The sequence below is a fragment of the Coturnix japonica genome, chromosome 5 (assembly GCF_054131305.1).
Source record: "Coturnix japonica strain WE chromosome 5, WE-NBRP24, whole genome shotgun sequence".
Classification (NCBI taxonomy): Eukaryota; Metazoa; Chordata; class Aves; order Galliformes; family Phasianidae; genus Coturnix; species Coturnix japonica.
Genome location: NC_140667.1, coordinates 36,491,329 through 36,516,044, shown reverse-complemented (window position 1 = coordinate 36,516,044; position 24,716 = coordinate 36,491,329). Strand labels below are relative to the sequence as shown.

The following is a 24,716-nucleotide window of genomic DNA, read 5'->3' as shown; positions in this document are numbered from 1 at the left end:
AACTTCTAATTATGGGGTGTGGTACCTTGTGAGAGTAGAGCAAATGTACAGACTTGGTTTACATTAAAAACTGTTCTGTGTGTGCATATGTGGAGAATGGGGCAATGGCAGCTCGGTGCCCGCTGCTGCTACTCTAAGTGGAGCCTTGGCTAAAAGCAGTTTTTCTGTTCTTCAAAGGGTTCCTTACCAGATGACTGCACTGTAATTACAGAGTTTTCAAGTTGAAGTGTGTTAGCCTTAACAACACCAACTGACAAGAGCCAGCAGCTTCTAGAAGAAGCCTTTAAACTGTACAACAGCAGGTAAACATGGAGCGCGGCTCTGTTCCAATACAGCCAGTCACCTTAACGAGGATCTGTGCTCTGGTACAGGACGGCTGCTGTGGCTGCTCTAACCACCACTACCATGGGGCAAGAAACAGAGATGGCACTTTTCTCATGTTTTTCAGTTCTAAAACCTTTTTCTAACCCCTAAAACAATTATGTTTGGGTCTCTTTTAAATGCACATTTGTCTTAGCAACGTGTTCTTGACAACATTTGTTTGCTTCTCTTCTGCAGAGTATATTGGTCATACTTGCTTCCCTGCTCTTTCCAGGAAAGAAAGAAATTTTATCTTTCTTTGCTCTTTGAATTATCTGTAGTACTACAGAAGTCTCCTACCATCCTGTATGGCTGCTTGGTTGATAAATGCTGATGGCTCTGCAGCCTTGCAGAGTTGAAAGAATGAAGGCTGTAAGCTTGGGGAGTGCTTTTGTTTTGTCCCTTATTAGTGTTAGAAGACTGTTAAACTGAATTAGTGCTGGGACAGTAAAAAAGACTTTAATTGCTGTTTACTGTGGCCATGCATCTCTAATAACAATTGTCTGGAGATGCTGAAGCATCACATACAGTTGTAAGATGGCAATTCCTTGCTTTCACAGCATCTTGCCTTTAAAAAAACACACAAAACAAACCTGAACACCTTATGCCAGCAGTTTTCAATAGTGATAAGAGAATTGCTTTACATTTCCTTTGTGCCACAGTGGGAAGTCGTTGGCATCTGCCACCCTGTGAAGCTTTTTCAGCAGAAAAGATGACCCACAAGTCATGAATAAATAGGGTTTGTATGTAGTTGGGTTCCTCTTCCCTTCCCCGAAAGTTCCCTGTTACTGTCGTTCTATAGAAGTAGTTATTTCATTTTAACATCTTTACATATTATTTATTCTGTTTTTTTTCTCTCCACATTCTATTCATAGAGCAAGCATCACTTTTAGCATGCAAAACTTCCCTGTACATCTGAACAAGGACAAAGCAGCTGCATTTCTAAAACGATTCACATTATTTTATATACCTCTGAAGAGATCACCCCAATTAGAAACAATTTAAAGTGACTGCTGTACAATGGAAATCACTTATTCACAATATCTGTAGTTTATATTTCATTCTCTATTTACAAAATACTATCCTGAAAATTTTCTATTAAGCTTCAATTTGAGCAAAGTAGTTTATTTATACCTAAGTAACAGCGGTTACTTAACATAAGGGAAAATGCCACTAGAAGAGTACAGAAATGGTTCAGCGTGGTGCTCGGACACCTGTCAAGTCTCTTGCTGTGGTTCTGGTTGTTCTGTGGCCGATGTCTTTGACTGAGGTGGCTCAATTCTGTTTTCAGGAGGTAGGGGTGGAGGCAAGAATTCAGGTCGCTGAGGTGGATAGTGAGGAAAAGATCTCATGGGAAACGGATTTCTCACTGTGAGACAATGAGAGTAGTCCAGTTAATACCAATCACGCTAGCAAACACACACCTGCTCCTTCTACCCCATGCACCTTACTGCTTACAATGGCCTACCTAAATAGAAATCACAAGCTAGAACCATCTTAGATGATGTGCTCCAATGAGACAAATACTCTAGGAAAGGGAAGCATAAAATACCCACTTTTCTCAGCAGTGATCTGGTGCCCGGCTTGTGGCAGTAGCCAGTTAGTGTCTGCTAATGGGCTGCTGCTGCCACCGCTACCTTCAGTTTGATATGCAGTCTGATCTGGTAGCCCTCAGCTGTCATGCTGTACAAGTACTGTGGAACACAGAGATTACTTCCTCACAGCTTAATCCAAGAACAGCAAGAGGCAGAAAGAAGCCCTTCAGTCTGATACCTGCATCTAGTTCCAGAAATGGAAGCTACAAAGTGAAACAATTAACAGGTATGTCACAGATGCATGCCTTTGTATAGACATCAGCATACCTCACTGTTAAAGAATGATGAAATTCTATGATTTATGTCTGATGCAGCCTCCCAACTACTTGCTCTTCTGAGAAAAGGAACCTTTCAGCTGCTGAACACTGCATGCTCTTTTCCAAAGGTAATATCAGTAACACAACTGTGAGCATCTCTGAAGAAGTAAATATACACTACCACCTTAACCAGGAAGTTAGACGAACTGAGAAGTGGTCTGTGCAGATGAAAACTAAACGAACAGGCAATAAGCCACTCAGCTACGTACGTACTTGGAGTGGAGTTACGTACTTGGCAATGGAGGGCGTGGAGGCCCCAAGTCTCGTACTGGAAAACATTCACGTGGTCCGTAGATGCCAGCAGGGGGATGGGGAGGAAAAGGGGGTCCTCTCATGAAGGGCCCTCGGGGATCCATAGGCATCATTGGAGGTCTGACTGGAAGGAAAGGTGGAGGAGCAAACCCTGAGCCGACTGCTTCACTGTCAGATACCAGCAACTGATCAGGGAGAGAGTTCTGTAACACAGTAAGAACACGGAAGACAGCTAAGGGAAAGGTTAAAGGAAAGAGAATATCTTAAATCTCACCAGGTCTGCTTTGACAGGGACTGTCACACAAGCTATAAACCAGTTCTAAGCAGCATAATCCTGAGCAAGGCTACTTTGGTTTACGGGCCATCAGCTCGATCATAGTTTCACCTCTCAGGTTTTAATTAGTTTTCAGCAGTGATTACGCTCCTAACATCTCAAAATTAACTCACAAGACAGTGAATACTGCGATAAAAGTCCACATATAATTTTTATAGCTTGGACTGCATAATGCAATATGTTACTGAGTATTATGGACATTTTTTTTCCATATTTTTAAAAATATATTGTAAATCAAGTTTCTGCTTAGCTACTTACGCTAAGATTAGAATTATCTTTCATCTCATTTCCACTCGGTTCTGTCAGTGGGCTATTTTCTGAAGACGTCTGCCCATCTGTATGCAGAAGTTAAACAAGTTACTCAATGCTGACCCCCACCAGTTTCTTTTCTTATATCAGAAGATACAGGCAAGAAAATTAAACATACTGCCATGCCAAGCAACGACTCTGTGAGCAGACAGAAAGACAACCAAGGAACACAAAAGCTACACTTCAGCATTTTCACCAGCCTGAATATTTGTTCCTCGACACTCAAGCTGCATAACACTTTCTATTTTAAATCCCCGTTAAGCTACTCTCGAACTCTATCAAACTTTAGCCCTTCTGACAAGTTTCTTGCTCTTCAGATATCTGACTTAAGCTAAAGTTTTGGTGTTACGCATCTCATCTTAGGAAAAGGCATAAGGGCACTATGGTTAGGCTGCGGTTGAACTTGATGGTCTTCAAGGTCTTTTCCAACCCAGGTAATTCTATGATTCTCTGATTCTATGTTAGCTTGCTGAGTATTTGTAGTCAATTCACCTTAGAGTTGGAGCCTGGACTCCACTACTGTGAGATGTTGCTCTTCTGAGATCAGATGCTGATGGGTGTATTTTTACAAATGCCTAAGTCTGGTGAAACTATATGCCTTGAAAAAGCAACATTCACAAGCTTAATGAGCTGCTAGATGTTGGCAGCAACATTATCCAAATGTTATCTGCTGTTTCTATTAAGTAGGCTACAAACTGCCCAAGAACCATGTACTCAGAAGAAGCTGTTATTGCTAATTCCTCCCATGGCTTCATACAGTCCTCCTACACTGAGATTCTCCAGTTGCTAGAACCACAGGAGCCAGGTAAAGCAGTTCCCACCTGTCTTATCAAAAGACTGCATATTGTAAGTCCGCAGCTCTGCTGGACCAGAAAGCCTTCCAGTATTTGGAGGGAAGAACCTTTCTTGTCTTCGAGGAGGAAGAACTGAATCAGTATAAGGCTCACCTGTCATTGGGGAAAAAGAAAATATCACCAAACAGGTCTGTGTTTCATACAATTTTACACCGGCAAAATCCTCTGGCTATCTTATGCTCTTGGAAATAGTCAAAGTGACTGTTAATCAGGGTGGGAAAACAATCTTTCCTTCAGTAGCAACGAAGGCCAATATAAAAATAGACCACCGTTTATTTTAAATCACACTAATCTAAGAGTGACATTTCCCATTACAGTTCATTGCGTTCTCTAACACATTTCCAATTTACTTGCACTGAATTGAGCTATTACGGAGCTACAAGGCAAACTGCAGCAGAGAGATTCAGAGCAAGGGTGGGTATGAACACAGTTCTGGACAGGAAAACAGGACTACCCCTGCAATGTCCTGGAAGTAGCTGAGATCTGGCAAATAGGAAAGTTCACCTTGAATGAACTTTGAGTTTCATGATCAGGCTCATATGCAGCTGAGGAGGCTTATATGCAACCATAATATCTTGCTGCAACTGACAGTTGTTCTATAGCTTTATTTTAAATGCTGGTTTTTAAAATTGTAGTATCTTTGTTTCTTTAATACAGACACAAAATACTTAAATATATACACCACAAGTCAGTAATTCCATTCTTCCAGTAGTCAAGGAAATTTCTGTACCTGATGGAGGCAGAATGATCCTGCGTTCTCTGTCCCAGGGAGGAGACAGGGATCCAGTATCTGATGGTGGTCTGTGGGGATCAGTTAATCTATCAGAACTCATGTCTCCTCGTTCATTACTGGCTTCATACATAACAGTAGATCCTGGTCCTCTAGATCCTAATTGAAGAAATCAGAGAGCTATTTACTCAGGTTTTTAAACCCTCCATTATGTCTTTCTTCATTAAGTCTGAAAACAATGGAATGTATCACAAAATGCCAACACTTTCAAGATACGAGAGGAGCAAAGGTCCACAGGAATCTCCAGCTGTTTGCTGATGGTGATTTACAAGAAGCCTTTTAAGGTTTGTTTGGAAGGAAAATATCTTCGTTCAAGAGAACTGCACTCTATAGTACCTGATTGTTTTAAAATCATTTTTAAGAGTACTTGTTAATGCAGAGAAACTACCGCCTTCATGGTAAAGGTTATTGTTAGCACTACAGTAACGGCCACTAGCAAAACCTCATCGAGTTAAAAATTATCACTCAAAGTTAATATCCTCATTCAAAATATCTATTCATACTATATTCAAAACTATTCTCATCCTCTCTATTATAAGAAAAACAATAGAAAAGACCAGGTCAACATATAAGTAAGTGGAAGAGAAATTGTGACTTCAGGTGTATGCTTTCCTTTCAGGTAAGACTTGGTGGTCTGAAGATTGACAGAATACATAATTCTGGCATCCTCCTCTATTCCAAAATTCAACCTAGAATTCAAAGCCATTTTCTACCTTGCACAAAGTGAGACGAGCACTATAATTACTCTGCACTTACATCAACTACACACATCATTTGTTTAATCTATCCAAGTTATATTAAGTGTTGTATTGCAAAATGAAGCACAGTCATGCCTTTGCATAGTTACCTTCCCTATTATGACTCCACTTTGAAATCCACTTTTCACTCTTACTCACCAGTAAGAGCTGAGCTACAATTTAAAGATTTGCATGACATCGAAATTTCAATACTTATTGCCCCTATTCAAGGAGAAGTTGCCAAACCTGTAATTCTTCTTGTTTGTGGTACAGCTATGGTGGAACATTCAACCTCAGCTTTTTTTCCCCTCTCTCAGAACATGAATCAACTTTCAGATGGAGCTGGGTATATTATTTACAGAGAATTAAAGTACACAAGCAGACAATACTATTTTTAAAAAATCAATGTTGATTATTGAAATATAAATATTTTTATATATTTTATAAATGTTTTGATGTATTTCCCATTAAGTACAGTTGCCAACAGATTTTGTAGCAGTACTAAGTTATATTAGTAGCTTCTTCATTACCTGTAACAGATGCTGAACTCCATACTAGAACTCACCCACGCTGTTTCCATTAAAGCATCAAACATGAAGGAGTCATGATTCCTTCTCTTATGACCTATGACAGCACGGCTTTCCTTTAACTACTCCTCAAGTCCTACTCCTTATACACAGCCTTCCTGTTCTCTTTCAGCACTAGGAATAAGACTATCCCCGCATACAATGACTACCTCAAACTTCAAAACTAAAGGGAGAGAAGCACTTCACTGAATCAGTAACTTCCTACAGAACCATTTTTCATGATTCTCAGTACAATGTTGAGAATGAAGATACCTCCACTTTCCTTCTCTCTCTTTAAATGAATGAAATGGAAGTGTCTGTATTTTTCCTTCAGAAATCTAATTGACTCATTTAACTTAACATCAGAAATTATTTCAGCAGAACTGCATTTGTCCAAGAAATAGGACCAAGTCTGGTTCTTTTCTCAACTTGTTGAATTGAATCCACTGACTTAACTCAAAACCAACAAAATTTTCCATTGTACCGGTGTACATTATACAGATTTAGAAGCAAGTTGAAAAACAGGAAGAGTTGGTCTGTTTATACTGAATTGGTTGTTTTAATGCTTTCGTCACCAGTAAGAGGAAAAGGTGTGACAGATTGATAGCAGAGGAGAGAGAAATCCAGAACAGACAGGTTTTCAAGTTTAAGAATTGTACCTCTTCCTCCTCCTGCACCTGGAAGCATAGGTGAAAGCCTTAAAGGACCCTCCAATAAAGTTGGAGGGGAAAGAAAAGCTCTTGTTTCAGATGAAGGCCGGCCCATTGGTGAGGGTCCATATGGGGAATGCTCTGGAACAGTTAAAACAAAATACTCAAGTTCACAATACTCAGTTTAGCAAACTGTAATAAGTAATTAACTTCTCAGGTGAAGTTTAAAACTAAATTCAATACGTGAAAGGAGAACTGTGTCCCAATTACTGCATGTGTCATATCTCCAGTCTACTCTCATCAACGCTGCCAACACTCTCAGTTTCAATATTACCTAGAGCAACTTCTTATTTTTAACATGACTTATTTGTATATACGAGACCAAGGGAGGTTTGAAACAATTAGATGTGTGTGATCTCAGGAAACAACCAGAACCCAGAACTATTAGGGTCTGTTTTACAGTTCAATACTGTACCTCTGAATGGTCTGACTGGAACATCGAGAGCATAAGGATCTTTTTCTAAAAGGTCAAGTTTAAATTCTGCTTCAGTTAATCTGTAAATAAGCAAAGAAAGTACAAAAATATAAGCAGTGCTCACTATTAACTTTCCTAGTGTAAGTGCTAAACAGACGGACTTATTTCATTCTCTGAATAAAAAAAGACAAGGGATGTAACAGAACTCTGAATTTAGTAATTCTTCAAATTTCTTTATGCTTGTGTATTTAAACTGGAATTCAGAAGCTGAGTAGCACGTGAGATATCACGAGTCCTAGCACAACATGCTCTCATGAGCACTCCAAGATACGCTTCAGGTGTTACTTTAACTGTACATCCAGAAGTTCCGTCTCATTAGGTCAGTACTAACTTCTGAATTAGGTTGCAACATCATTTGGTAATCGTGGCTTCTGGTTAATTCATACATGTTCGTAAAACAGTATCATCATGACCTCAGAGCCCTAGTACTACATTCTGCTTCTCTCATGAACTAATTAAATACCTCACATAATTCATATTTTCTTGCATGGCATCATTACAGAAATCCTCAACTGTCTCTTTCTCTTTCATAGCTATGATGCTCTCTCTGCCTTATCATGATTACCATTGGTTAACACAGGTCTAGGAAACACAGAATTGCACAAATCCAAAACATGCCCAAATCACATTTGTTTAAAATCAGATCAAGACTGAACTTACTTCTGTCTGTTATGAGCGTTTTCTTTTCTTATATCATTGAGTTGTCTCTCAGCTGCACGAGCTGTCAGCTTTCAGGAGGAACAAAAATCAGATGCTTAGATATTTTTTGCTTATTAATTAAATCCTTCATAAACGTGAAAGCTAACAGATCCAAGACATTTTTCTATCTGAGGTGTTTAGATTCTCTTTTTGTTGTATACTACTGATGCACAAAGCACATGAAACAGAGCCTCATAGACATCACCAAATGACACTAGCAGTTCTGCTAGCTAACTTCTTCGAAACAAGAAGGCTTCCCAGCAGATTCTTAGAACTGCAGGAATGGGATTCTTAAGCTACAGCTGCTTTGAAGCATAAACAGATTACATACAGGATTTTAAATCTCCAAATTTACCTAAGGAAATTTTATATTAAATTAATACAATTCAAATCTATAATATTACAATAATGAAGCCCTCTAACTTTTAACAGGACGATCTCATACAGACTGTTCTGCAAAACTAAAGATTGTATTCAGGAATACAATTGGAAGTCAGGAGATATTTTAACGTTTCCTGTTTGGAAAAAAGTAAAAATGGAATTTACAGCACCATTTTTAGGAGGCTGTCAATGGAACAGAGTGTTCTCACAGGACATAATGTCTTCTATTAGTAGATAAAAGGAGTGGAGTACATCCAGGAAAAATATTAAAATGGCACTGAAGCAAGGCCAAATGCTTGTGTTATTAGCAAAATGTCACACTCTTATTAAATAACTGCACGTTATTCAAGCAGATTTAGTGCTACAGCAAATAACGCTGCAGTACTTAAATTCTAGTGAGCTCATAAAGCAAGCTATTCAAATCACTAAAGAGACAGTAGTTGCTACAGAATTAAGAACATTTAGTGTTTTGAACTTACCCAATTATCATGAGCTTTCTTCTCATGTGAAGTAATCTGTGAAAAAAAACATTTGTTATATCATTACTGGAGAGCATTATTCATCTGAAGAAGAAAGTTAAGACTGATATAATACTCTCATTCATAAATTTCAAGCGTATGAGACAAACCAAAGTTCCTTTTTAATAGTTACACAGTAAACTCTGCTAAGAAACCGAGTCAACCAAAACAGATGGAGTAAGAGAGATTAAAAGAGAACAAAACAAAAGCCAGATGAAGTACCACAACCAAACTGAAAGTGGTATTTCAGTGCAGTAGCATCCATTCTACTTGGCATAGATGCCAGGTAACACAAAGCACACACCTGATTCTCATAAGAGCGAATGGTTCGTTCCAGCTCTTCTTCCAGATCTTTCGCTCGCTCTCTGTAACAAAAATAGCTTTTATGACGCTGTAATAAAACATTGAGAAATAATAGTTTTAAATATAAAAAGCACAATCGTAGTACTTGTGATTTAGTATCTAGAAGGAAGTATGGTTACTTAGACCTAGAATTAACAGCACTGTGAATTACACTACGGTTTGAGAAACTACAGAACAGCGAGTGTAACACAAAACAGAGAAAACCAGTTAAAGAACTATAGAAAATATTCCTGCACTGGAATATTCTAGAAAAGAATTTCTAAGCAATAATGCTATTTTACAACTTAGACATACAGAAATAGAATACACCAAAGCTACACAATGAGTACGGATCAGAACAATGGGAAAACCAAACATTAGATTCACCTCACAGTATTCTCTTTTTAACTTTGTATTTTGATGCCCATTCAGCTGCCATTTCATTATGAATACAATTCCAATGAAAAAAGCTCTCAGTGGTTTTCTGTTCCCAATTATGTATGTATTGCTACACACAGGGAAGCACATACTCACAAAAAGGAAACAATCTGGAAGAAAATACATTAACTTCTGGTATTCTCTATTGCCTTTTGTTCACTTCCAAACAAGTGAGTAAAATCTGTAATTACCTGTAGCTGTTTAGTTCTTCAGCAGCATGAGTAATTTTCTCATCTACTTTAGAAAGCTTTTCTTCTTTTTGTAGGCGCTCTCTCTCTTCTACTGTCAGTTTTCTTTAAGAGAATTCACAAACTAAAGTTAATTCTGTTTCTAAATCAACAATTCTGTAGTCAGAACATCAAGAAAAAAAATCTCCAGTTACTTGGCTGCAGTGTATAGAAAATGTTTATGTAGATAAAGGATTTTAGCGACAACAAACTAAGTGGCAGAAACACGACTAGGCTTTATTCACGTTAATTTATTCAGTTCATTAGTTTTGTTTAATGAAGCATCATCGCTATTCCTAAAAGCATTATGGAAGAGAATTTAAACTCCCAAATACTAAAGTTCTCCTTTCGCAAAATATTTACTCTCTAAGGAGTAAAGTATTTCTATTTAAAACAAACAAAAAAGCACACAACCACCCCCTTCTCTCCCCCAAAAAACCCCAAACCAACCACAACCAAAAAAAACCCAACTACACAGACCTACATTATCTTTCAGAGCTATTTCAGCAGCTATTTAGCAGATGTGCTGTTAGTAATAATAGCTTCTTTTACTCAGCTATCACACTGGTTTCAATCTGTACTGGCTATATATAAGAATGCCGAGCTTTGGCATGGTATATTTAAATGGCTAATTTTTAAGTTGTTCCTTTCTATTCCCTCCTCTCTCTTAAAATCCAATGTTAACGCTATGGATTTCTGGGTTTTGCTACACCTGCAAGGATTCCAATTATGCATGTATTATATATGAACTACAGAGCTCTTTATTGTTGAAAGTAACACTTCAAATAGGCCCTGCATACTGCATAGTACGGAATCAAGACTTGCGCTGGTTCTCTTGCTGCCTTCAGAATTACATTTGCTCCTTGAAGAAGTAGTTTTTTGCTAGCAGAACTGTAAATTCATGCCTTATAATGATTTCCCCCTGCCCCTTCCACAGCTACACAGACACACAACGCTGCAGAAGGTTTTGCGTGTTCCATCCCATCTCTACCAGCTGATTTCCAATCCTTTCCGTATTTTATTGCAGTCAATAAGTCACAAACCATCATTCTTACTGGGAGGCAGATGGTACGGCCTTTGCATTGCCTCTGTTGGTAAGGAGAGCCTACATCACAGATGTTCTGTGTTGCTTACTGATAATAGCTAGCTTGTCTATGTATAACTCCTAGCTTAGTTTTACACATAGCACCAGTCTTCCACAGACATTGCTAGCCCCCTGTTACTATATTAAATATACTCCACAGTTATAGAAGTTACTGATTGCATTTCTTTCAGCACCTTTGACAGATGAATTAGATCATATCTTTACTTAAAAGTCAAGCTTTCTAACTTCACCTAACTTACTCCATAGATTAAAAGACTAGTTACTTCTCCTCTTATCCTTTTCTCCATACTTGAGGAAAAGACCTAAATTAATATACCATTACTTCTACGGAGACAATATAAAACTACTTTGGCCACAAATGTCCACAAAGGTAAGGAAATTCTGTTACGTTACACACAGAGAACTCTGTAAAACAACATTCAAACTTTCAATCACCTTCAGCCCCCCAAACAAAAACGTGTGAATGTGAAGCAATACGCATTGAATATAAAAGACAGGAGGAACCATCACCTGTGTAGTTTCATTTCATTTTCTTGATAAAGCTCAGTCATAACTTTAAGTTTCTGCTGAAGCTTTTGAACTTCACTTTCCAAACGTTCGTTTTCACATTGTAAGGAAACTTGTTCACTTTGGAGGTTTTCTATACGCTCTGTCAAATACAGAGAAAATTATATTAGGAATTAGACACAGTTCATAAAACTAAAGTATTTGCAACATTTCTGGACTGTGATAAGCCTGTATAAACTTCTGATGCAACATTAACTTAATACAGTATGCAATAACGTGTATTAATACATTTTGGTAGATCATACAAACTGAGAGACAGTGTTGGCCCTTTGATTATATTCTCTACCTGCCACAAAGCGCAGCTCTGAGCAAAGAACTAACCTTGCAACCCCTCCAAATGGTAGAGCTTCTCTAGGCATTGTAACTCACAATGAAAATTTTCATTGACAGCTTTTATTGCTGCCATTACTCAACTAAAAGAGTAAAATCTTTATCATCATATATTCCTGTAGATTACCCATTCAAAGTCTTGCTAAGATGCCTGAAGGGATAATTCTGGCTCGAATCTGAAAGATTTTCCTAACTATTTTATCCAGATTAAATCAGTCATGTCTCTATTTACTATTTCTAAGCCTAAAGAAAGAGCTTCAATTAAGTTTAAGTACCTATATGGGACAGAGTAAAAATGCATTTGAAAAATGCATCAGCATAAAAAGTTGGTGTAAATGACCATGAAGCACTGAAAATGTACAGTTTTATGGAGCACACCATCATTCAAATACCAAAGCGTGATGGCTGTTCTGATTGCTTTCATCAACAAAAGAAATAGAGAATTTTCAAATCACAGTAGCAGTTTTTTCATTTCATAAAGTTTAATTCAGTATAACCTATACAAGAAAGGAAAAATTAAAGATTCTAGCTTCAGTGCTCCAAATGCAGTACTTCACATTTTAATAAGTATTCAGCTTATGCTACAACTAAACCGTCTGCTTTAGTAGGTGGTTTAACAATTTTAGACTAAAACTCCATTGTTTCATGTCCAATGCTTATGTAAAGGTATTTTATATTTACTAACATCACTTATCCCAGATATGTTAAGGTTTTATAATTTCCACGCTCCAATAGAATACAATAAAATTGAGAAATAGTGTTTGAGCAGTCAATTATCAATTACTAAACTTGGATTGCTTCAGCACCAAAATCAAGTATTTAGAATAGCTAACAGGCATTTTAAATGTCAAGTAGACAAGCAGATCTATTAAACTTCAGTTTTTAGTGGAAATAATATGTAATGTCATTTATTACCTGTAAGTTCTCCCTTAGCTTTACTTTCATCAGACAGTTTTGAATACATTTGATCTCTTTCTGTTTCCATGGTCTTTAAACAAGCATTTAACTGCAATCAAAATGGGGGAAAAAAAAAAGCTTAAAATTATTAGAAATGTTTGCATGCAAAAACATTTAAAGAACAAAACTGCACAACTCTGTGATACCACTAGAAAGCTATTTACAATTAAACTTAGCATTAAAAAATCACATATATTGTATTTAGATTCCCCACCCAAAAAGCATCCTCAAATTTCTTAAAATCACGTACCTTTGCAGCATAGATCAATTTCTTTATGGTTCGCTTTTGCTGATCATCTGATTGACAGAATAGAATGTATCACTTATAAAGCACAGAAAGGTTTGTGACAGAGCTTACTACTTTGCTACCAGTTTATTTTTATTAAAAAATGCCACAATAGGCAAAGCATATTTTCAAACAGAAAAGTAAGGTTTGCACCTATATACATCTGAAAATCACTGCCTAATACTAACATAAGCTAAGTCACTCTGCTAGAGACCAGGCATTGAGTCTTTTCATTTCTTTGTAACAATTAATACACTTGCATCTATACCCACCCAATAGTCTACGGTAGCACAGGCTACCATTTCTCCAGAAGTTTCTAAGCATCAAATAACTTGTCTGACATGAATAACATCAGGTGAGTTTTGAAAATCCAATTTTCATTATGTTTATCTTTCTACATTCCTTGAAGTTTGTTGGTTTGATATACTGAAACATTGAAATGTTTTTAATATCATACCTAAATGCTCTCCATTTTCTGTTTCATCCTTTAAATCGGTGTCCCAGTGGTTATCTTCAGTGTCATCATCATCTCTGACTGCTGAACTCCAGTCTTTCATCTTTAACAAGTACTGTGTCAGTGACTAAGAAAAACCCCAAACAAAACAAGAATAGTAAAATAAGTACAAATAAATAAAGACTTTGTTAGCAGTACAATTACTTTTCCAGGTTTTCTAACCTTTGTTTAGTTGCCTTAGTAGATTAACTGAACTTTAGGTATAGGACTCTAAATGTCCAACATTATATTCTTCCCATTAAAAAATATACCACATGTCACGGTATGCTCTAGCTGTTCAAGTACCCAAGTAAGTAGGCTTTTCATAAGGCTTGTGCAGATGAATAAGGCCCTAGCCCCCATGCTCCAAATCTCAAAAAAATATACATAAGAATCAAGTGTTTCTCCTTTTTAAGACCTGCTGGCTTCCAAGACTGTCATAATGCACCATACCTGCGCTGCTAAGCAACTTTATTTGATTAGCAAAAAAGGAGACATAAAAGGATGGACACAGCAAACAAAAACCCAAAACAACTTAATGTGTATTAAGACAGGGATCATTTGTTCAATTCTCTTGAAACTTCATGGTTCACATCAGTCTGAGTAATCCACTTCAGTGCTGGCTTTCATCATTTACCTTGACTCGACTCTCTTTATCCTTCAGTACTTCTTCTGTATCTGCTTTAGATGATTCAAACATCTTAGTTTGTTCATTTAGTTCACTAAATCGTTCACCCCATCCTTCTGCTTCTTGTAAAAGCTAAAAAGGGAAATACAAGGGTAGGGTGATTATTTCTTTGTATCAAAAATCAAGGACGAATATCAATTGAGCATCTTGCATGTACTATCTTTTCAAAAGCAGAATTTTAACCTCTCATCCACCAATATGAATTAAACAGAGACTACAAAGATGGTTAAATCTCGAGTTTCAAATATCAATTCTACGTTATTGCTCCATTGCTTTTACTACAATAGTTTGGCTACTGGCACACAACTGCATCTTTGCCACATATGAATTCACAGCATAGTGCAAACAAAAGAAAAACTCTTTTTGTTAATACAAAAGACATACGTGGGCAACTATGTTTATCATTAAACATCACTCACTCCTAAAAGGGAAGCCTACTTTGAGTAGCTTCTGCATAAAGCCAAAGAAAAAATAAATTGACCTTACTTATGTACTTGTAAGAATATAACTGTGCAGGAAAAAAAAAAAAAACACCTCGATTTGATGAAAAAGGGCTCTTGAAAGAAAATAATTCTCACACCGCTACAAGTAAGAAGAACATCAAGTTTTACTGATAACAGAGTTGTGTGTACCTGGAGTGTTGCTCTAGCAAAAAATTCACTATTTCCAGTAACTTCCCTGACAAACCAGCAAGTTTGATATCAAAAGTGTTTTAACAAAATCAATAGACCTGTACGTCTAGCTCTGCAAGGTACCTGCCTGGATACATTTCAGACAACAAGGAGATGAGTCAGGCAGGAAAACAAACACTTATCCACAAAAAAATGAAATAGTTCATGCATTATCATGCAGGTATTATCTTTTTTGTTAGAAATCATAATTTCTTTGTAAAACCTGGCATTGCACTGAATGACTACCGCATACGCTGACCACTTTAAAATAACCAACATTCTTTGAGATCTAGCTATAGGAAGAAAATAAACAGCTAAAACTTGGGAAGTAACAGCCCTTTCTGTATCCTCACGTTACCAATCTGACTTTCCACTAATTCATCCACAGCAACATTACATTAAGTTCCCTACCTGTTTTTGCACAGACTGTCATTTCTTCATTTGTTTGGTTTTATCAAATAAAAGCATTTGTTCTTTGCTGCTGAAAAGAATCTGTGCCTATGTCTTTGCTTCACCAACCTTTGCCTACATCTCTGCTTTCTTCAGCAAAAATCCTATTAGTGTCACATTACCGCACGCCCTCTTCCTCACCAATCAGTACATGTATTTCTTCTAATTTCTTTTTATTTTTAATCAATACGGAACTACTTCAGACTAAATTTTCCCATCATCACTTTAAAGGCATGCCTGCTCTTCCTAATTCCATTTACCAGAACATTCACGGGCTACAAACAGACCCATGCAGGAGGAGCTCCTTGGAGAAGTCACGTTTATGAAGCATGTACAAAAACCAAATCACTAAGGAATTTAACTAGGAAGAACCTACCTGTTTCTCACTCTCCTGAAGCTGTCGGTTTTCATCTATTGCATCTTGAAGAGATGTCTTGAGTCTCTCTGTATTAATCTGATACACTTTTAGGGTGGACTTGGCCTACATTAAAAAAAAAATAGTGCTGTTTCAACAGTATATGCGAAGATGTAACAAGCAGAGTGACCATGGACTGATTCTTAATTTGTCTAAGTACATTATATTTGTATTCTCATCTTTTTAGCATAATTTCAACAGCCTCTGCAGACTGTAGTTTTGAAACAACACATACAATTGTAGAGTAAGAGGGCAGAGAAATGACAATGGAATTGCATTTCCCAGTAAGTGGCAATCACGATATGAAATTAAACCTTACTAAATCACGGCACACAGAAACATTAAAGCCTTCGCAATCCTTCTCGTTTATATGCCATATTAATTCTGCCTCTTACTAGTCAAAATGTTAAACAAGAAACTACATTGAGAACAAAGAAATGGCAAAGCCTTGGAAACAGAAATTATAAAATAAGACATACCTCAGCAACCTGTGACTGGATAGACTTAGATTCCTTCTCCAAAGATTCCAGTCTTTCCTGAATTTCAGCCACCTGAAAAGAATTATTTTTTATACAGCTTCTTCAATAGATTTGACTGGAAAAATCTAAGCAAGGGCTAAAGTTATTGTAATTTTTCAAACTGGGAAGGTTGCTACCCCCACATCAGAGAAAGCTGTTTTTCTGAGGACATTAAAATGAGTAGCAACACAAAAAATATCATTTTTATTCTTACCAATTTATCATTTTCTGATTGCTTGGATTTTTCTTCTTCCAGTTCCTTTTCCAGATTCTCTATTTCTTGGCTGAGTTTCAAGTTTGATTTCTTCAGTTTTTCTTGCGTTTCCTAAATCAAGTTGTTTTGTCAGTTAACACAACACACTTGACATTAACTACATACAAAGAGGATGTCTTAAATTTCATTTTAATGCAAAATGACGAAGTACACTTAACATCACCCTATCAAGTATAAATCTCAAAGCACTCTTGACTCCTGCACGCTAACAAAACCTTTAACAACCAACTCTACCGGGTCTGAGGTGCAGAACAAAATAAATTAATTTGCTTTTTTTGTTACATAAATTTTATGTAGTTGGTTATTTGATTAAATCTTTTGGAGATCTTTTACAAATACACACTAAGTGCAGGGGATATCAATGCAGCAATTTCATCTAATTTTGCTACTGTGTCAATACGAGGCTATTCTGTACTTATGCACATTTTTCCTTTAAAAGTTCTGACAATTTTATATCACTCCAGTAGGCTAAAAAATGTACTTGAAGTAAATAGAACATGAGAACACACCCCCTGCAGTGCCCTATCTCTCCTGTTTAACCAATTAGTTATTGTCTAACATGAAATTTGCTCCAGTATCAATCATCTTAAATGATCCATTCCAATTTTAATGAACTGTTACCAAAACTTTTCTTAGTTGTCTCACTACTATGTTATTTTTCAGTAGCCCAGGATTAGAAAAGCAATGCTTTCAATTACAACATTTTTGTAAGCATTTTCCTGAAATTCTGCCTTAAATTGTCCAAATGATAATTTCCTTTCATCTTTTTTTCCCCTTATTTTTACCTCAAAAAGAGATGCATCTGATTCTTTCGTAAGGCTGTCATCCTTTAGAGACAATTCTAAGTCCTCCAACTGAAAAAATAATAATCAGAACGTATATAAAAAATTGCCTAAATAACAGAATAAATGACATTCAATTCAAACACAAGTTTTGATTACAGTGTGAGATACCAATAAGGCACTGAATTGGAAGGTTGTTCGGTTACCTCTTTTTTGCTAAGGCTGAGTTTCTCAAGAATTTTGCATTTCTCTTCAACTAGTTCAGCAATTTTATTGGCAAGCTGTTTTTCCCTTCCTAAAATAAACAGACAGCTGGATGTTGCAACATTTACACAATAAAAAGCAGCAAAAAAAGAAGTTTATGGAAGTTACGCGTCGAACTATGAAAAATAAGCTTACCTGCATAAAGTCGACTTCTAACCTAAAACAAAAAGAAAGAAAACAACAACCTTGAAAACATCTGATTAATTACCCTTATATTGTATCTGAAAACTATCATCTATGGTAGCGTCATCAGGTCACCCACTGAACTGAAGAAAGGAACATAAAGGCTGCAGTCATGTAACACATACTGCCAACACAAAGTGGTAGTGGACATGAATGGCCTTAAGAGAGGAAGGGCAAGGTAGTTATTCTACGTGCCAAGTCAGACTTAGCTCTCTCTGAAAGAGCAAGAAACCGCATGTTGTAATACACAACAGTCAGAGCTGCAGTAAGTAAGTAAGCTGCACTACTTGATGGGCATCCTGCCCACTTCCCCCTGTGACAAGTATCAAATCAGAAGCTGCCACGTGAGGTGTAGCAGCCTAGAACCAAAATCAAAAAAGCAGGACAAAATGCTACTAACAGCCTGGACAAGAGATGAAGTTGAATGAGCCCATGTAACATGACATCCCTCCCACAGATGGACCTGGAACATGTCTCTGACATCTAAGGAGAATTAATCTTTCTGAATTTCCCTGTAACCTTCTCATTCCAAGTCAAGCAGTCTAAGCATGAAAAATGGAACAAAGTCATAAGCATACTGATCCTCTCAATCCCTAAAATGGCTGAAATTGGGTGACATGTGCAGGAGGAAAACAATACTAAAGTTTCTATTTGACTCAAGTTTAAGTTGTAACTTATGTTTTATATCCATAAAATGCAAATGAAAACAAAACAAAACAAAACAAAAAAACCACTTAGGGAATGACAAACAATTACAGATTCATTAACATATGGACCCCTCTTCCAGACAACCTGAATTGCTGCTGCAGAATAAGTGGTATTTTTCCAGGTCTAATGGGATGCTAGAACCTTTAATACAAATGCAATTGCTCTTATCTGAAAAATAAGGATGCCACACAGCCTATCTTCAAAGACAAGCGTCACAAACAAAACTTAAAGAATACTGGGTTATGGATCATGAATTCATTGCTTAAGTAGGGAGAGGCTGGTAGGCAGATTTGTGTGGGTGAGGATCTGAGTAACAGCAACTGAAGTGAGCCCGTACCTCAGAAATATCACCTGACGTTTGTGTTAAGAGGTTTCAGTGCTACATTTCTCCAGCTTACCACTCATAAACAGCTCAAGGTAAAATCAGTTCCGTACTCTGACACGTAGCATCAAGGTCACCGGTCAAAGTTTTTTAACATGCATCCCTTGATGGGGATTCATCCAGATTGTCTTTATGTAGTTGCTTTAGAAAACACCTCCTGCCTTGACAAAACAGGCTACTTCACAGTTTTTCTCCTTTCTTTCAAGAGACTCTAAATACAGAGTTTTAAACCTGCTGTGACTGAAATATTTCATACCTTGCAGAGTAACAATTTAAATTGTCAGAAACTGTCAGTGCAGTCTATATATCTGCATGCAGATTGAACACTTACTGACTGATAGCTTCTATACAGGAACAGGAAAATTGTGAAGGCTCCAACAACGCCGACAGCGATCACTAGTTCCCAAGGGAAACCATAGAGATCAGGTCCGGGCCTCATGTCTTCAGGCAGCGATGCCACAGCCTGAAATTGAAAGATTGAACTGAGGAGGTTAATATTTTCAACAGAAACAGATAAGAAGCAACCTAAGTCAATGCGTAAGGCAGGAGGTGCAGGCCTGTACATCTAGCTTTTACAAGACTCCAAAACGGTGGTTAACAGGAGCCTGAGTTCTGCATTATACAGTTACCAAATGGGAAAATAGAAATAAAGATGCAGCAAGATCGGATAAGGCGCAGACAAAGCTCTGAGCACCGCTCCTTCTGTGCCTGACAGTCACGGCAAACTCACCGTGTACGGTAAACGACACGTGTCGTTAATAACCTGTTGCCATACAGCAAACCCCAATCCCTAATTCTTTAATAGAGCTTTTAAACCCCACCACCTCAGCAGGGCACAAGCTAGGCGGGCTCTGCCCCGTTCCAGCCTTTCGGTCTCTCTCCCACCCTGAAGTGACGAGCAGCACGTCCCGATCCCTCCGTGCGGCTCAGTGAGGGTACGGAGGGTTCCCGCACTCACCCTGCGGGCCGCCTCGCTGACCCACCGGCAGCAGCGCAGCGCCGCGTCCCGCAGCCACAGCCACACACCGACGGTTGCGGCGCCCAGCGCATCCCCTTGGCCGCCGGCCGCCATCTTGCCGCGGCGCCGGCACGGCCACGCGCAGCTCCTTCCGGGCAACCGGCCGTACCACCGCTACGGGCAGCACGGGGGGAGCGGCGGGACGTACCACTGAGACGGGACGGGGGGAACCGCCGCTGGGAGCAGGGAGATCCCGCTGCAGCCGATGGGAGAGAGCGGGACGGCGGCAGCGGGATCCGGGCCTCGGCGCGCGGCCCAGCCGGCAGCGGGGGGCAGCGGCCGCGTGAGCCCGGCAGGCCGCCCTTGTGAACAGCCGGCGCCCGGAGGCTACAAAACTACTTCTGCCCTTGTCACACTGCACCGGCAGACCTACCTCCGCCGCTTCCATTTGCCTCCGCGTCACGGCAGCGCTGTACACAGACAGAAGCGCCGGGCCGGCTCCTGACACAGACCTTAACCCCGCCGGAGAGGCGGGTCTGCCGGCACACTTGTGACTCGCACCCAGGGACAACAGGTGGCGGCCCGCCCCGCCGTGAGGCGCTGCCGGGCACAAGGGAGGCTGGGCCTTGGCTGCACCTGCCTGCCTAGTAAAAACCGACCGTGCGGGGGCTGCCGTTAAACATAGTGAAGAGGCTGCTGTCACTGCCGAGGGTTGTGGAGAAAAGACATCTACGATCAGCTGGACCAGCCACAGCCACATCACCACCGCGTCCCTCAGTGCCGCATCTACACTTGAACTCCTCCAGGGATGGTGACTCCACCGCCTCCCTGGGCAGCCCGTTCCAGTGCCCGCCTGACCGTTCTTTCGGGTAAGTTTTCCCTAATACCCAACCTGACCTTCCCCTAGCACAGCTTGAGGCCGTTTGCTCTCATCCTAACACTGTTCCTTGAGAGAAGAGGCCGACCCCCACCACTTCACAGCTTCCTTTCAGGTAGTTGTAGAGAGCTCAGTTCCCTCTGTGGAGCTTTCCTACTCTCAGGCAGATCGACACTGCCTCCCAGCTTGGTGTAATCTGCACTGAGGTGCACCCAATCCCATCATCCAAACCATCAATTGAGATATCAAACAGGGTCTGCCCCAGTACTGACCCCTGGGGAACATCACTCATGACTGGTTACTAGTATCTTACAGGTACTCATGGAAGCAAAGAGCAAATCTTACCTCTTTAACAATAGTTGTAGTAGCTGAAAAAACAGACTTTACCAGTTCCCCCATCTCAAAAGCACTCAGGCACAGAAGTATCTGATTTATCCAGCCTCCATCTGGTTTGTTTATAAGGGCAAAAAGAAAAGAAAAATTCTGTGATATATTTAATATAACTCCACCTTTTTTTTTTTTTTTTTTTTTTTTTTTCCATTTCAAATTCGGAAATCTTACACTTACCATTATCTGGAATGTAGTTCTGAACTTGGAAGGTGTTATCTGAGGAAGGCTTTTCACCATCATGTTGAAAATCAGCTCCTAAGCTTGGCATTTTTTCTTCAGAATTTACTGAAGGAATTTCTATCTCTTCTGAATGTCGCTCACTGTCAGTACGTGCATCCATTTCATATTTATCCTCCGGCTTTTCTTCCAGCAGCCTTCTTTTACTGCCTGCTCCTGCAGATGAAAGGAAGTGGTGTTTATTTTCAGAGGATTAAACCACCATTCTCACACAATTATATTTTTTGTTACAAGGTATAAGCCTCCAACTGAGGTTTTCATTATATTTTCTCCTTCGTAATTATAGATGATGTTATGTAAGATTGGAAGAAAGGGAAGCCATCCAGAGGGACCTGGGCAGGCTGGAGAAGTGGGCCTGTGAAAACCTAATGAGGTTCAATAAGACCAAGTGTAAGGTGCTGCATTTGTGTCAGGGCAATCCCAGGTATTTATACAGGCTGGGAAAAGGTCTCAGCTTTCTACAAGATAACAAACATCACTACAACATACAAAAAACACAGACATGTTCACGCAGAAGGATATTGGAAGGAATCAGCTGCCTTATTTCCCATGTAAATTCCCTGAAGTAAACTTTTCTGGAGTGGATAAAAAGCATTTCAGAATATACCTTCAGAAAAAACAAAACAACCCCCCAGATACCCCATACTTTGCCTAACTGTGTAGAAAAACATGCAGTCTACAACAAAATCACTTTTTAAGTCTAAGCTTCAGGGACACAAACGGCCAAAGATCCCCATCACGAATAACCCAATAGCTTCCATGAGTAGATGTGATTTCACAGTGAAGCTTTTCAGATTGGTGCAGCTGCACCAATTTGTTCCCCTCACAGAGCTGCTCTCAGCTTAACATTTCTAAAGTGAAATTGTTGGTACGCGATGAATGGGTTTGGTGAATCAGAATCTATCATGCAGCATTTCTAGAGTGAGACTGGTGCCACTCTCACATGGGATAATCTTGATACCGAGGTGGTTCCCACAAGTGTGTAATTCATTTTCTGAATTTACAAGGTTGTGAATATGAGCATTGAGGTTATTTTGTTCTTGTTGCACTGTTTCAACTGCTTCTGTTTTTTATTTTCCCTGCAGTAGTTTCCAATTTCCGGTTGACTTAAAGTGAACATTTCTTCATTCACGCGTACTCTGTTCTCTTTTTCTTCACTTTGTTCCTCTTTCAAAAGCGAATGGTGTTCACTAGAAGAAAAATCTCATGCCTGTGAACACACTATTTTCAAAACTTAATTTTGAGGGTAAATGCAGAGAATCTTTGGAGACAAGGTCAACATCATAACATCTTATGTTGGTGTTCTCCTAAATTTCACTGCTTTTAGAAACATATTCTTCAACACTGGAACAACTAAACACATCCTCCTGCATACTCGATGCTTTCTCTCCCTTAGCTATTGAACACTGTTACATCTGCAGAACATCTCACAGAGAAGAACTGGTTCTGCTGTGTCAGACATTTCTTTTATGTGTCTGAGGGATCACAATTCTGAGGTGGGTAAAGAAATTTGACCTGATTCAACTGGTTTATACTATCTGTCTACGTAATTAATGAAGCTCTTTCAGATATTTTCATACCAACCTGGCTGGCTGTAGCTCCTTTCTGACTCTGGATTTCTTCCTTCAGTGTTTTTTAGCAGTTGACTTACTGATGCCACATCTTGTCCTGAACTGCAGGGGTCAACTGGATGTTCTTTGTCACCTATTAATTTATCAGAAGATGATCCCGTGTTGCTTGAGATGTTTTTGGTGTCATTAAGGGTATACACACTTGCTGTTATCTCCCTGGCATTTGGCATGTTACTGTTTGAATCTATTACTTCTTGTGTGTAACTCACATCTGCTTCATCTAACACTTCTTTGAATGTCTCACTTGATTCTTTGTCTGAGTGTGATTCTTGCTGGTTTAAAGTCTGTATTTCTTCATTCTTACTTGCGTCATCTTCTCTTTCTTTGCTTGCATGGTCTTCCGTAGCAACTGTATTCTTCTCAGCCTGCCCAAAACTCAGAACATCGCTTAAACCCAAACTAAACCAATTGGATGTGGATTCTTGACTCTCACTGTTTTGTTCTTTTTCTGTCAATAACTCTGTGACTGCTGTTTCATGTTCATTGTAGGAGTAAGTATCTACACTAGAAACATCCTGGATTTCTACATTATTTTCTGATTCCAAGCCAACATTCACATTCTCTTTACCAAAATACAGAAAATCCGTCAGTCCACCCTGAAGCCAACCAGATGCTGTGGGCTCTTGCTCCTCCTGATCATTTGGCTCCTCTAAGTCATTGTCAGCTGCTACTGCTAATTTTCTGCCTTGATAACTGTTTTCTTCTGAAGGTTCAGTAATGGCTTTTAAGGTCTCTTCATCATTTTTACTTCCTGCGGCAAACCACCCTGCAATGTCAGAAACCATCCAACTAGACTGAGTTGGAACGGGCTCCAATGGGAGACTACTTTGGAGTTCTGGCTGTTCAACATCTTCATTTCTGTTCTCATTTTCACTAACCATTTTTTTGCTTGCAGACCCCTGACTCTGAGATTCTTTGGAACCATTTCCAAAAACTGATTCAATTGCTTCTTCATTTTGGATGGCATCTCCTGAATGCTTCAAGAGTTCAGTTTCTTGCAGCTCTGATTCTGCATCAGATGATGAATATTCACTTTCTTTGTTCTGATAATGTAACACACTGTCTTCGTTTTCAAAAACATACGCATCACCATCAAGACAAAGGAAATCAGTTTCCTAAAAGAAAAATATATACTTTTAAAATATTTTCATACAGAATCATAGAAACACCAAGGTTGGAAAAGACCTACAAGATCATCCAGTCCAACCGTTCACCTATTACCAATAGCTCCCACTAAACCATGTCCCTCAACACAACATCCAGTCATTCCTTGAACACCCCCAGGGTCAGTGACTCCACCACCTCCCTGGGCAGTGCATTCCAGTGCCTGACCACCCTTTCTGAGAAGTAACGTTTCCTAATGTCCAGCCTGAATCTCCCCTGCCGCAGCTTGAAACCAGTCCTAATATATAATTTTCTACAGCACTGTGTAACACAGCTACGTATCTTTATTCTCTTCCTCTGTGTGTGTCTATAACTTTATACAAAGGACTGTAAGTAACTGAATTATTCCTAGGGCTCTATATTATTTATCAGATAAAAAATTATCTTAAAATACAACAAACACACAAAGAGAGCAGTAACAAAAGTAGTTTGTCTTGAATTATCTGAAATAAAATGTGCATTGAAATTCTAACTTGTTTTTA

At 39.0% G+C, this 24,716-nt stretch overlaps 1 protein-coding gene and 1 long non-coding RNA gene across 13 annotated transcripts in view; one reads left to right on the top strand and one right to left on the bottom strand.

The window, feature by feature from the left end:
• Positions 1-1,176: 1,176 nt before the first annotated feature.
• The window catches only part of MIA2 (MIA SH3 domain ER export factor 2), a 29,677-nt gene continuing 6,137 nt past the window's right edge, over positions 1,177-24,716 (bottom strand). For 2 of the 11 annotated variants that reach the window (XM_085549155.1, XM_015865053.3), the window contains exons 4-29: positions 23,024-24,185; positions 21,380-21,595; positions 21,158-21,258; positions 19,309-19,440; positions 17,840-17,861; positions 17,647-17,735; positions 17,444-17,512; positions 16,599-16,709; positions 16,346-16,417; positions 15,828-15,932; positions 14,280-14,402; positions 13,607-13,730; positions 13,114-13,160; positions 12,822-12,912; positions 11,520-11,658; positions 9,869-9,970; positions 9,202-9,262; positions 8,859-8,894; positions 7,960-8,027; positions 7,240-7,319; positions 6,774-6,905; positions 4,752-4,910; positions 3,989-4,114; positions 3,117-3,193; positions 2,505-2,727; positions 1,177-1,729 (exon numbers count right to left, since the gene is read on the bottom strand). In XM_085549155.1, coding sequence (XP_085405281.1) covers positions 1,578-1,729; positions 2,505-2,727; positions 3,117-3,193; positions 3,989-4,114; positions 4,752-4,910; positions 6,774-6,905; positions 7,240-7,319; positions 7,960-8,027; positions 8,859-8,894; positions 9,202-9,262; positions 9,869-9,970; positions 11,520-11,658; positions 12,822-12,912; positions 13,114-13,160; positions 13,607-13,730; positions 14,280-14,402; positions 15,828-15,932; positions 16,346-16,417; positions 16,599-16,709; positions 17,444-17,512; positions 17,647-17,735; positions 17,840-17,861; positions 19,309-19,440; positions 21,158-21,258; positions 21,380-21,595; positions 23,024-24,185 — 3,819 coding nt within the window. In that variant the 3' untranslated portion in view covers positions 1,177-1,577. Of the gene's footprint in view, positions 1,730-2,504; positions 2,728-3,116; positions 3,194-3,988; positions 4,115-4,751; positions 4,911-6,773; positions 6,906-7,239; positions 7,320-7,959; positions 8,028-8,858; positions 8,895-9,201; positions 9,289-9,868; positions 10,022-11,519; positions 11,659-12,821; positions 12,913-13,113; positions 13,161-13,606; positions 13,731-14,279; positions 14,403-15,827; positions 15,933-16,345; positions 16,418-16,598; positions 16,710-17,443; positions 17,513-17,646; positions 17,736-17,839; positions 17,862-19,308; positions 19,441-19,935; positions 20,079-20,368; positions 20,477-21,157; positions 21,259-21,379; positions 21,596-23,023; positions 24,186-24,716 lie in introns of those variants that run through there. The other 9 variants (XR_014946692.1, XR_014946691.1, XM_015865054.3 and 6 more) reach the window with 9 other exon arrangements.
• Positions 20,629-24,706, top strand: LOC116653544 (uncharacterized). 2 transcript variants are annotated; one of them, XR_014946710.1, is made up of 3 exons: positions 20,629-20,804; positions 22,836-22,935; positions 23,966-24,706. It is a non-coding gene; the product is annotated as an uncharacterized LOC116653544 (long non-coding RNA). The 2 variants fall into 2 exon arrangements; XR_014946709.1 differs by lacking the exon at positions 22,836-22,935.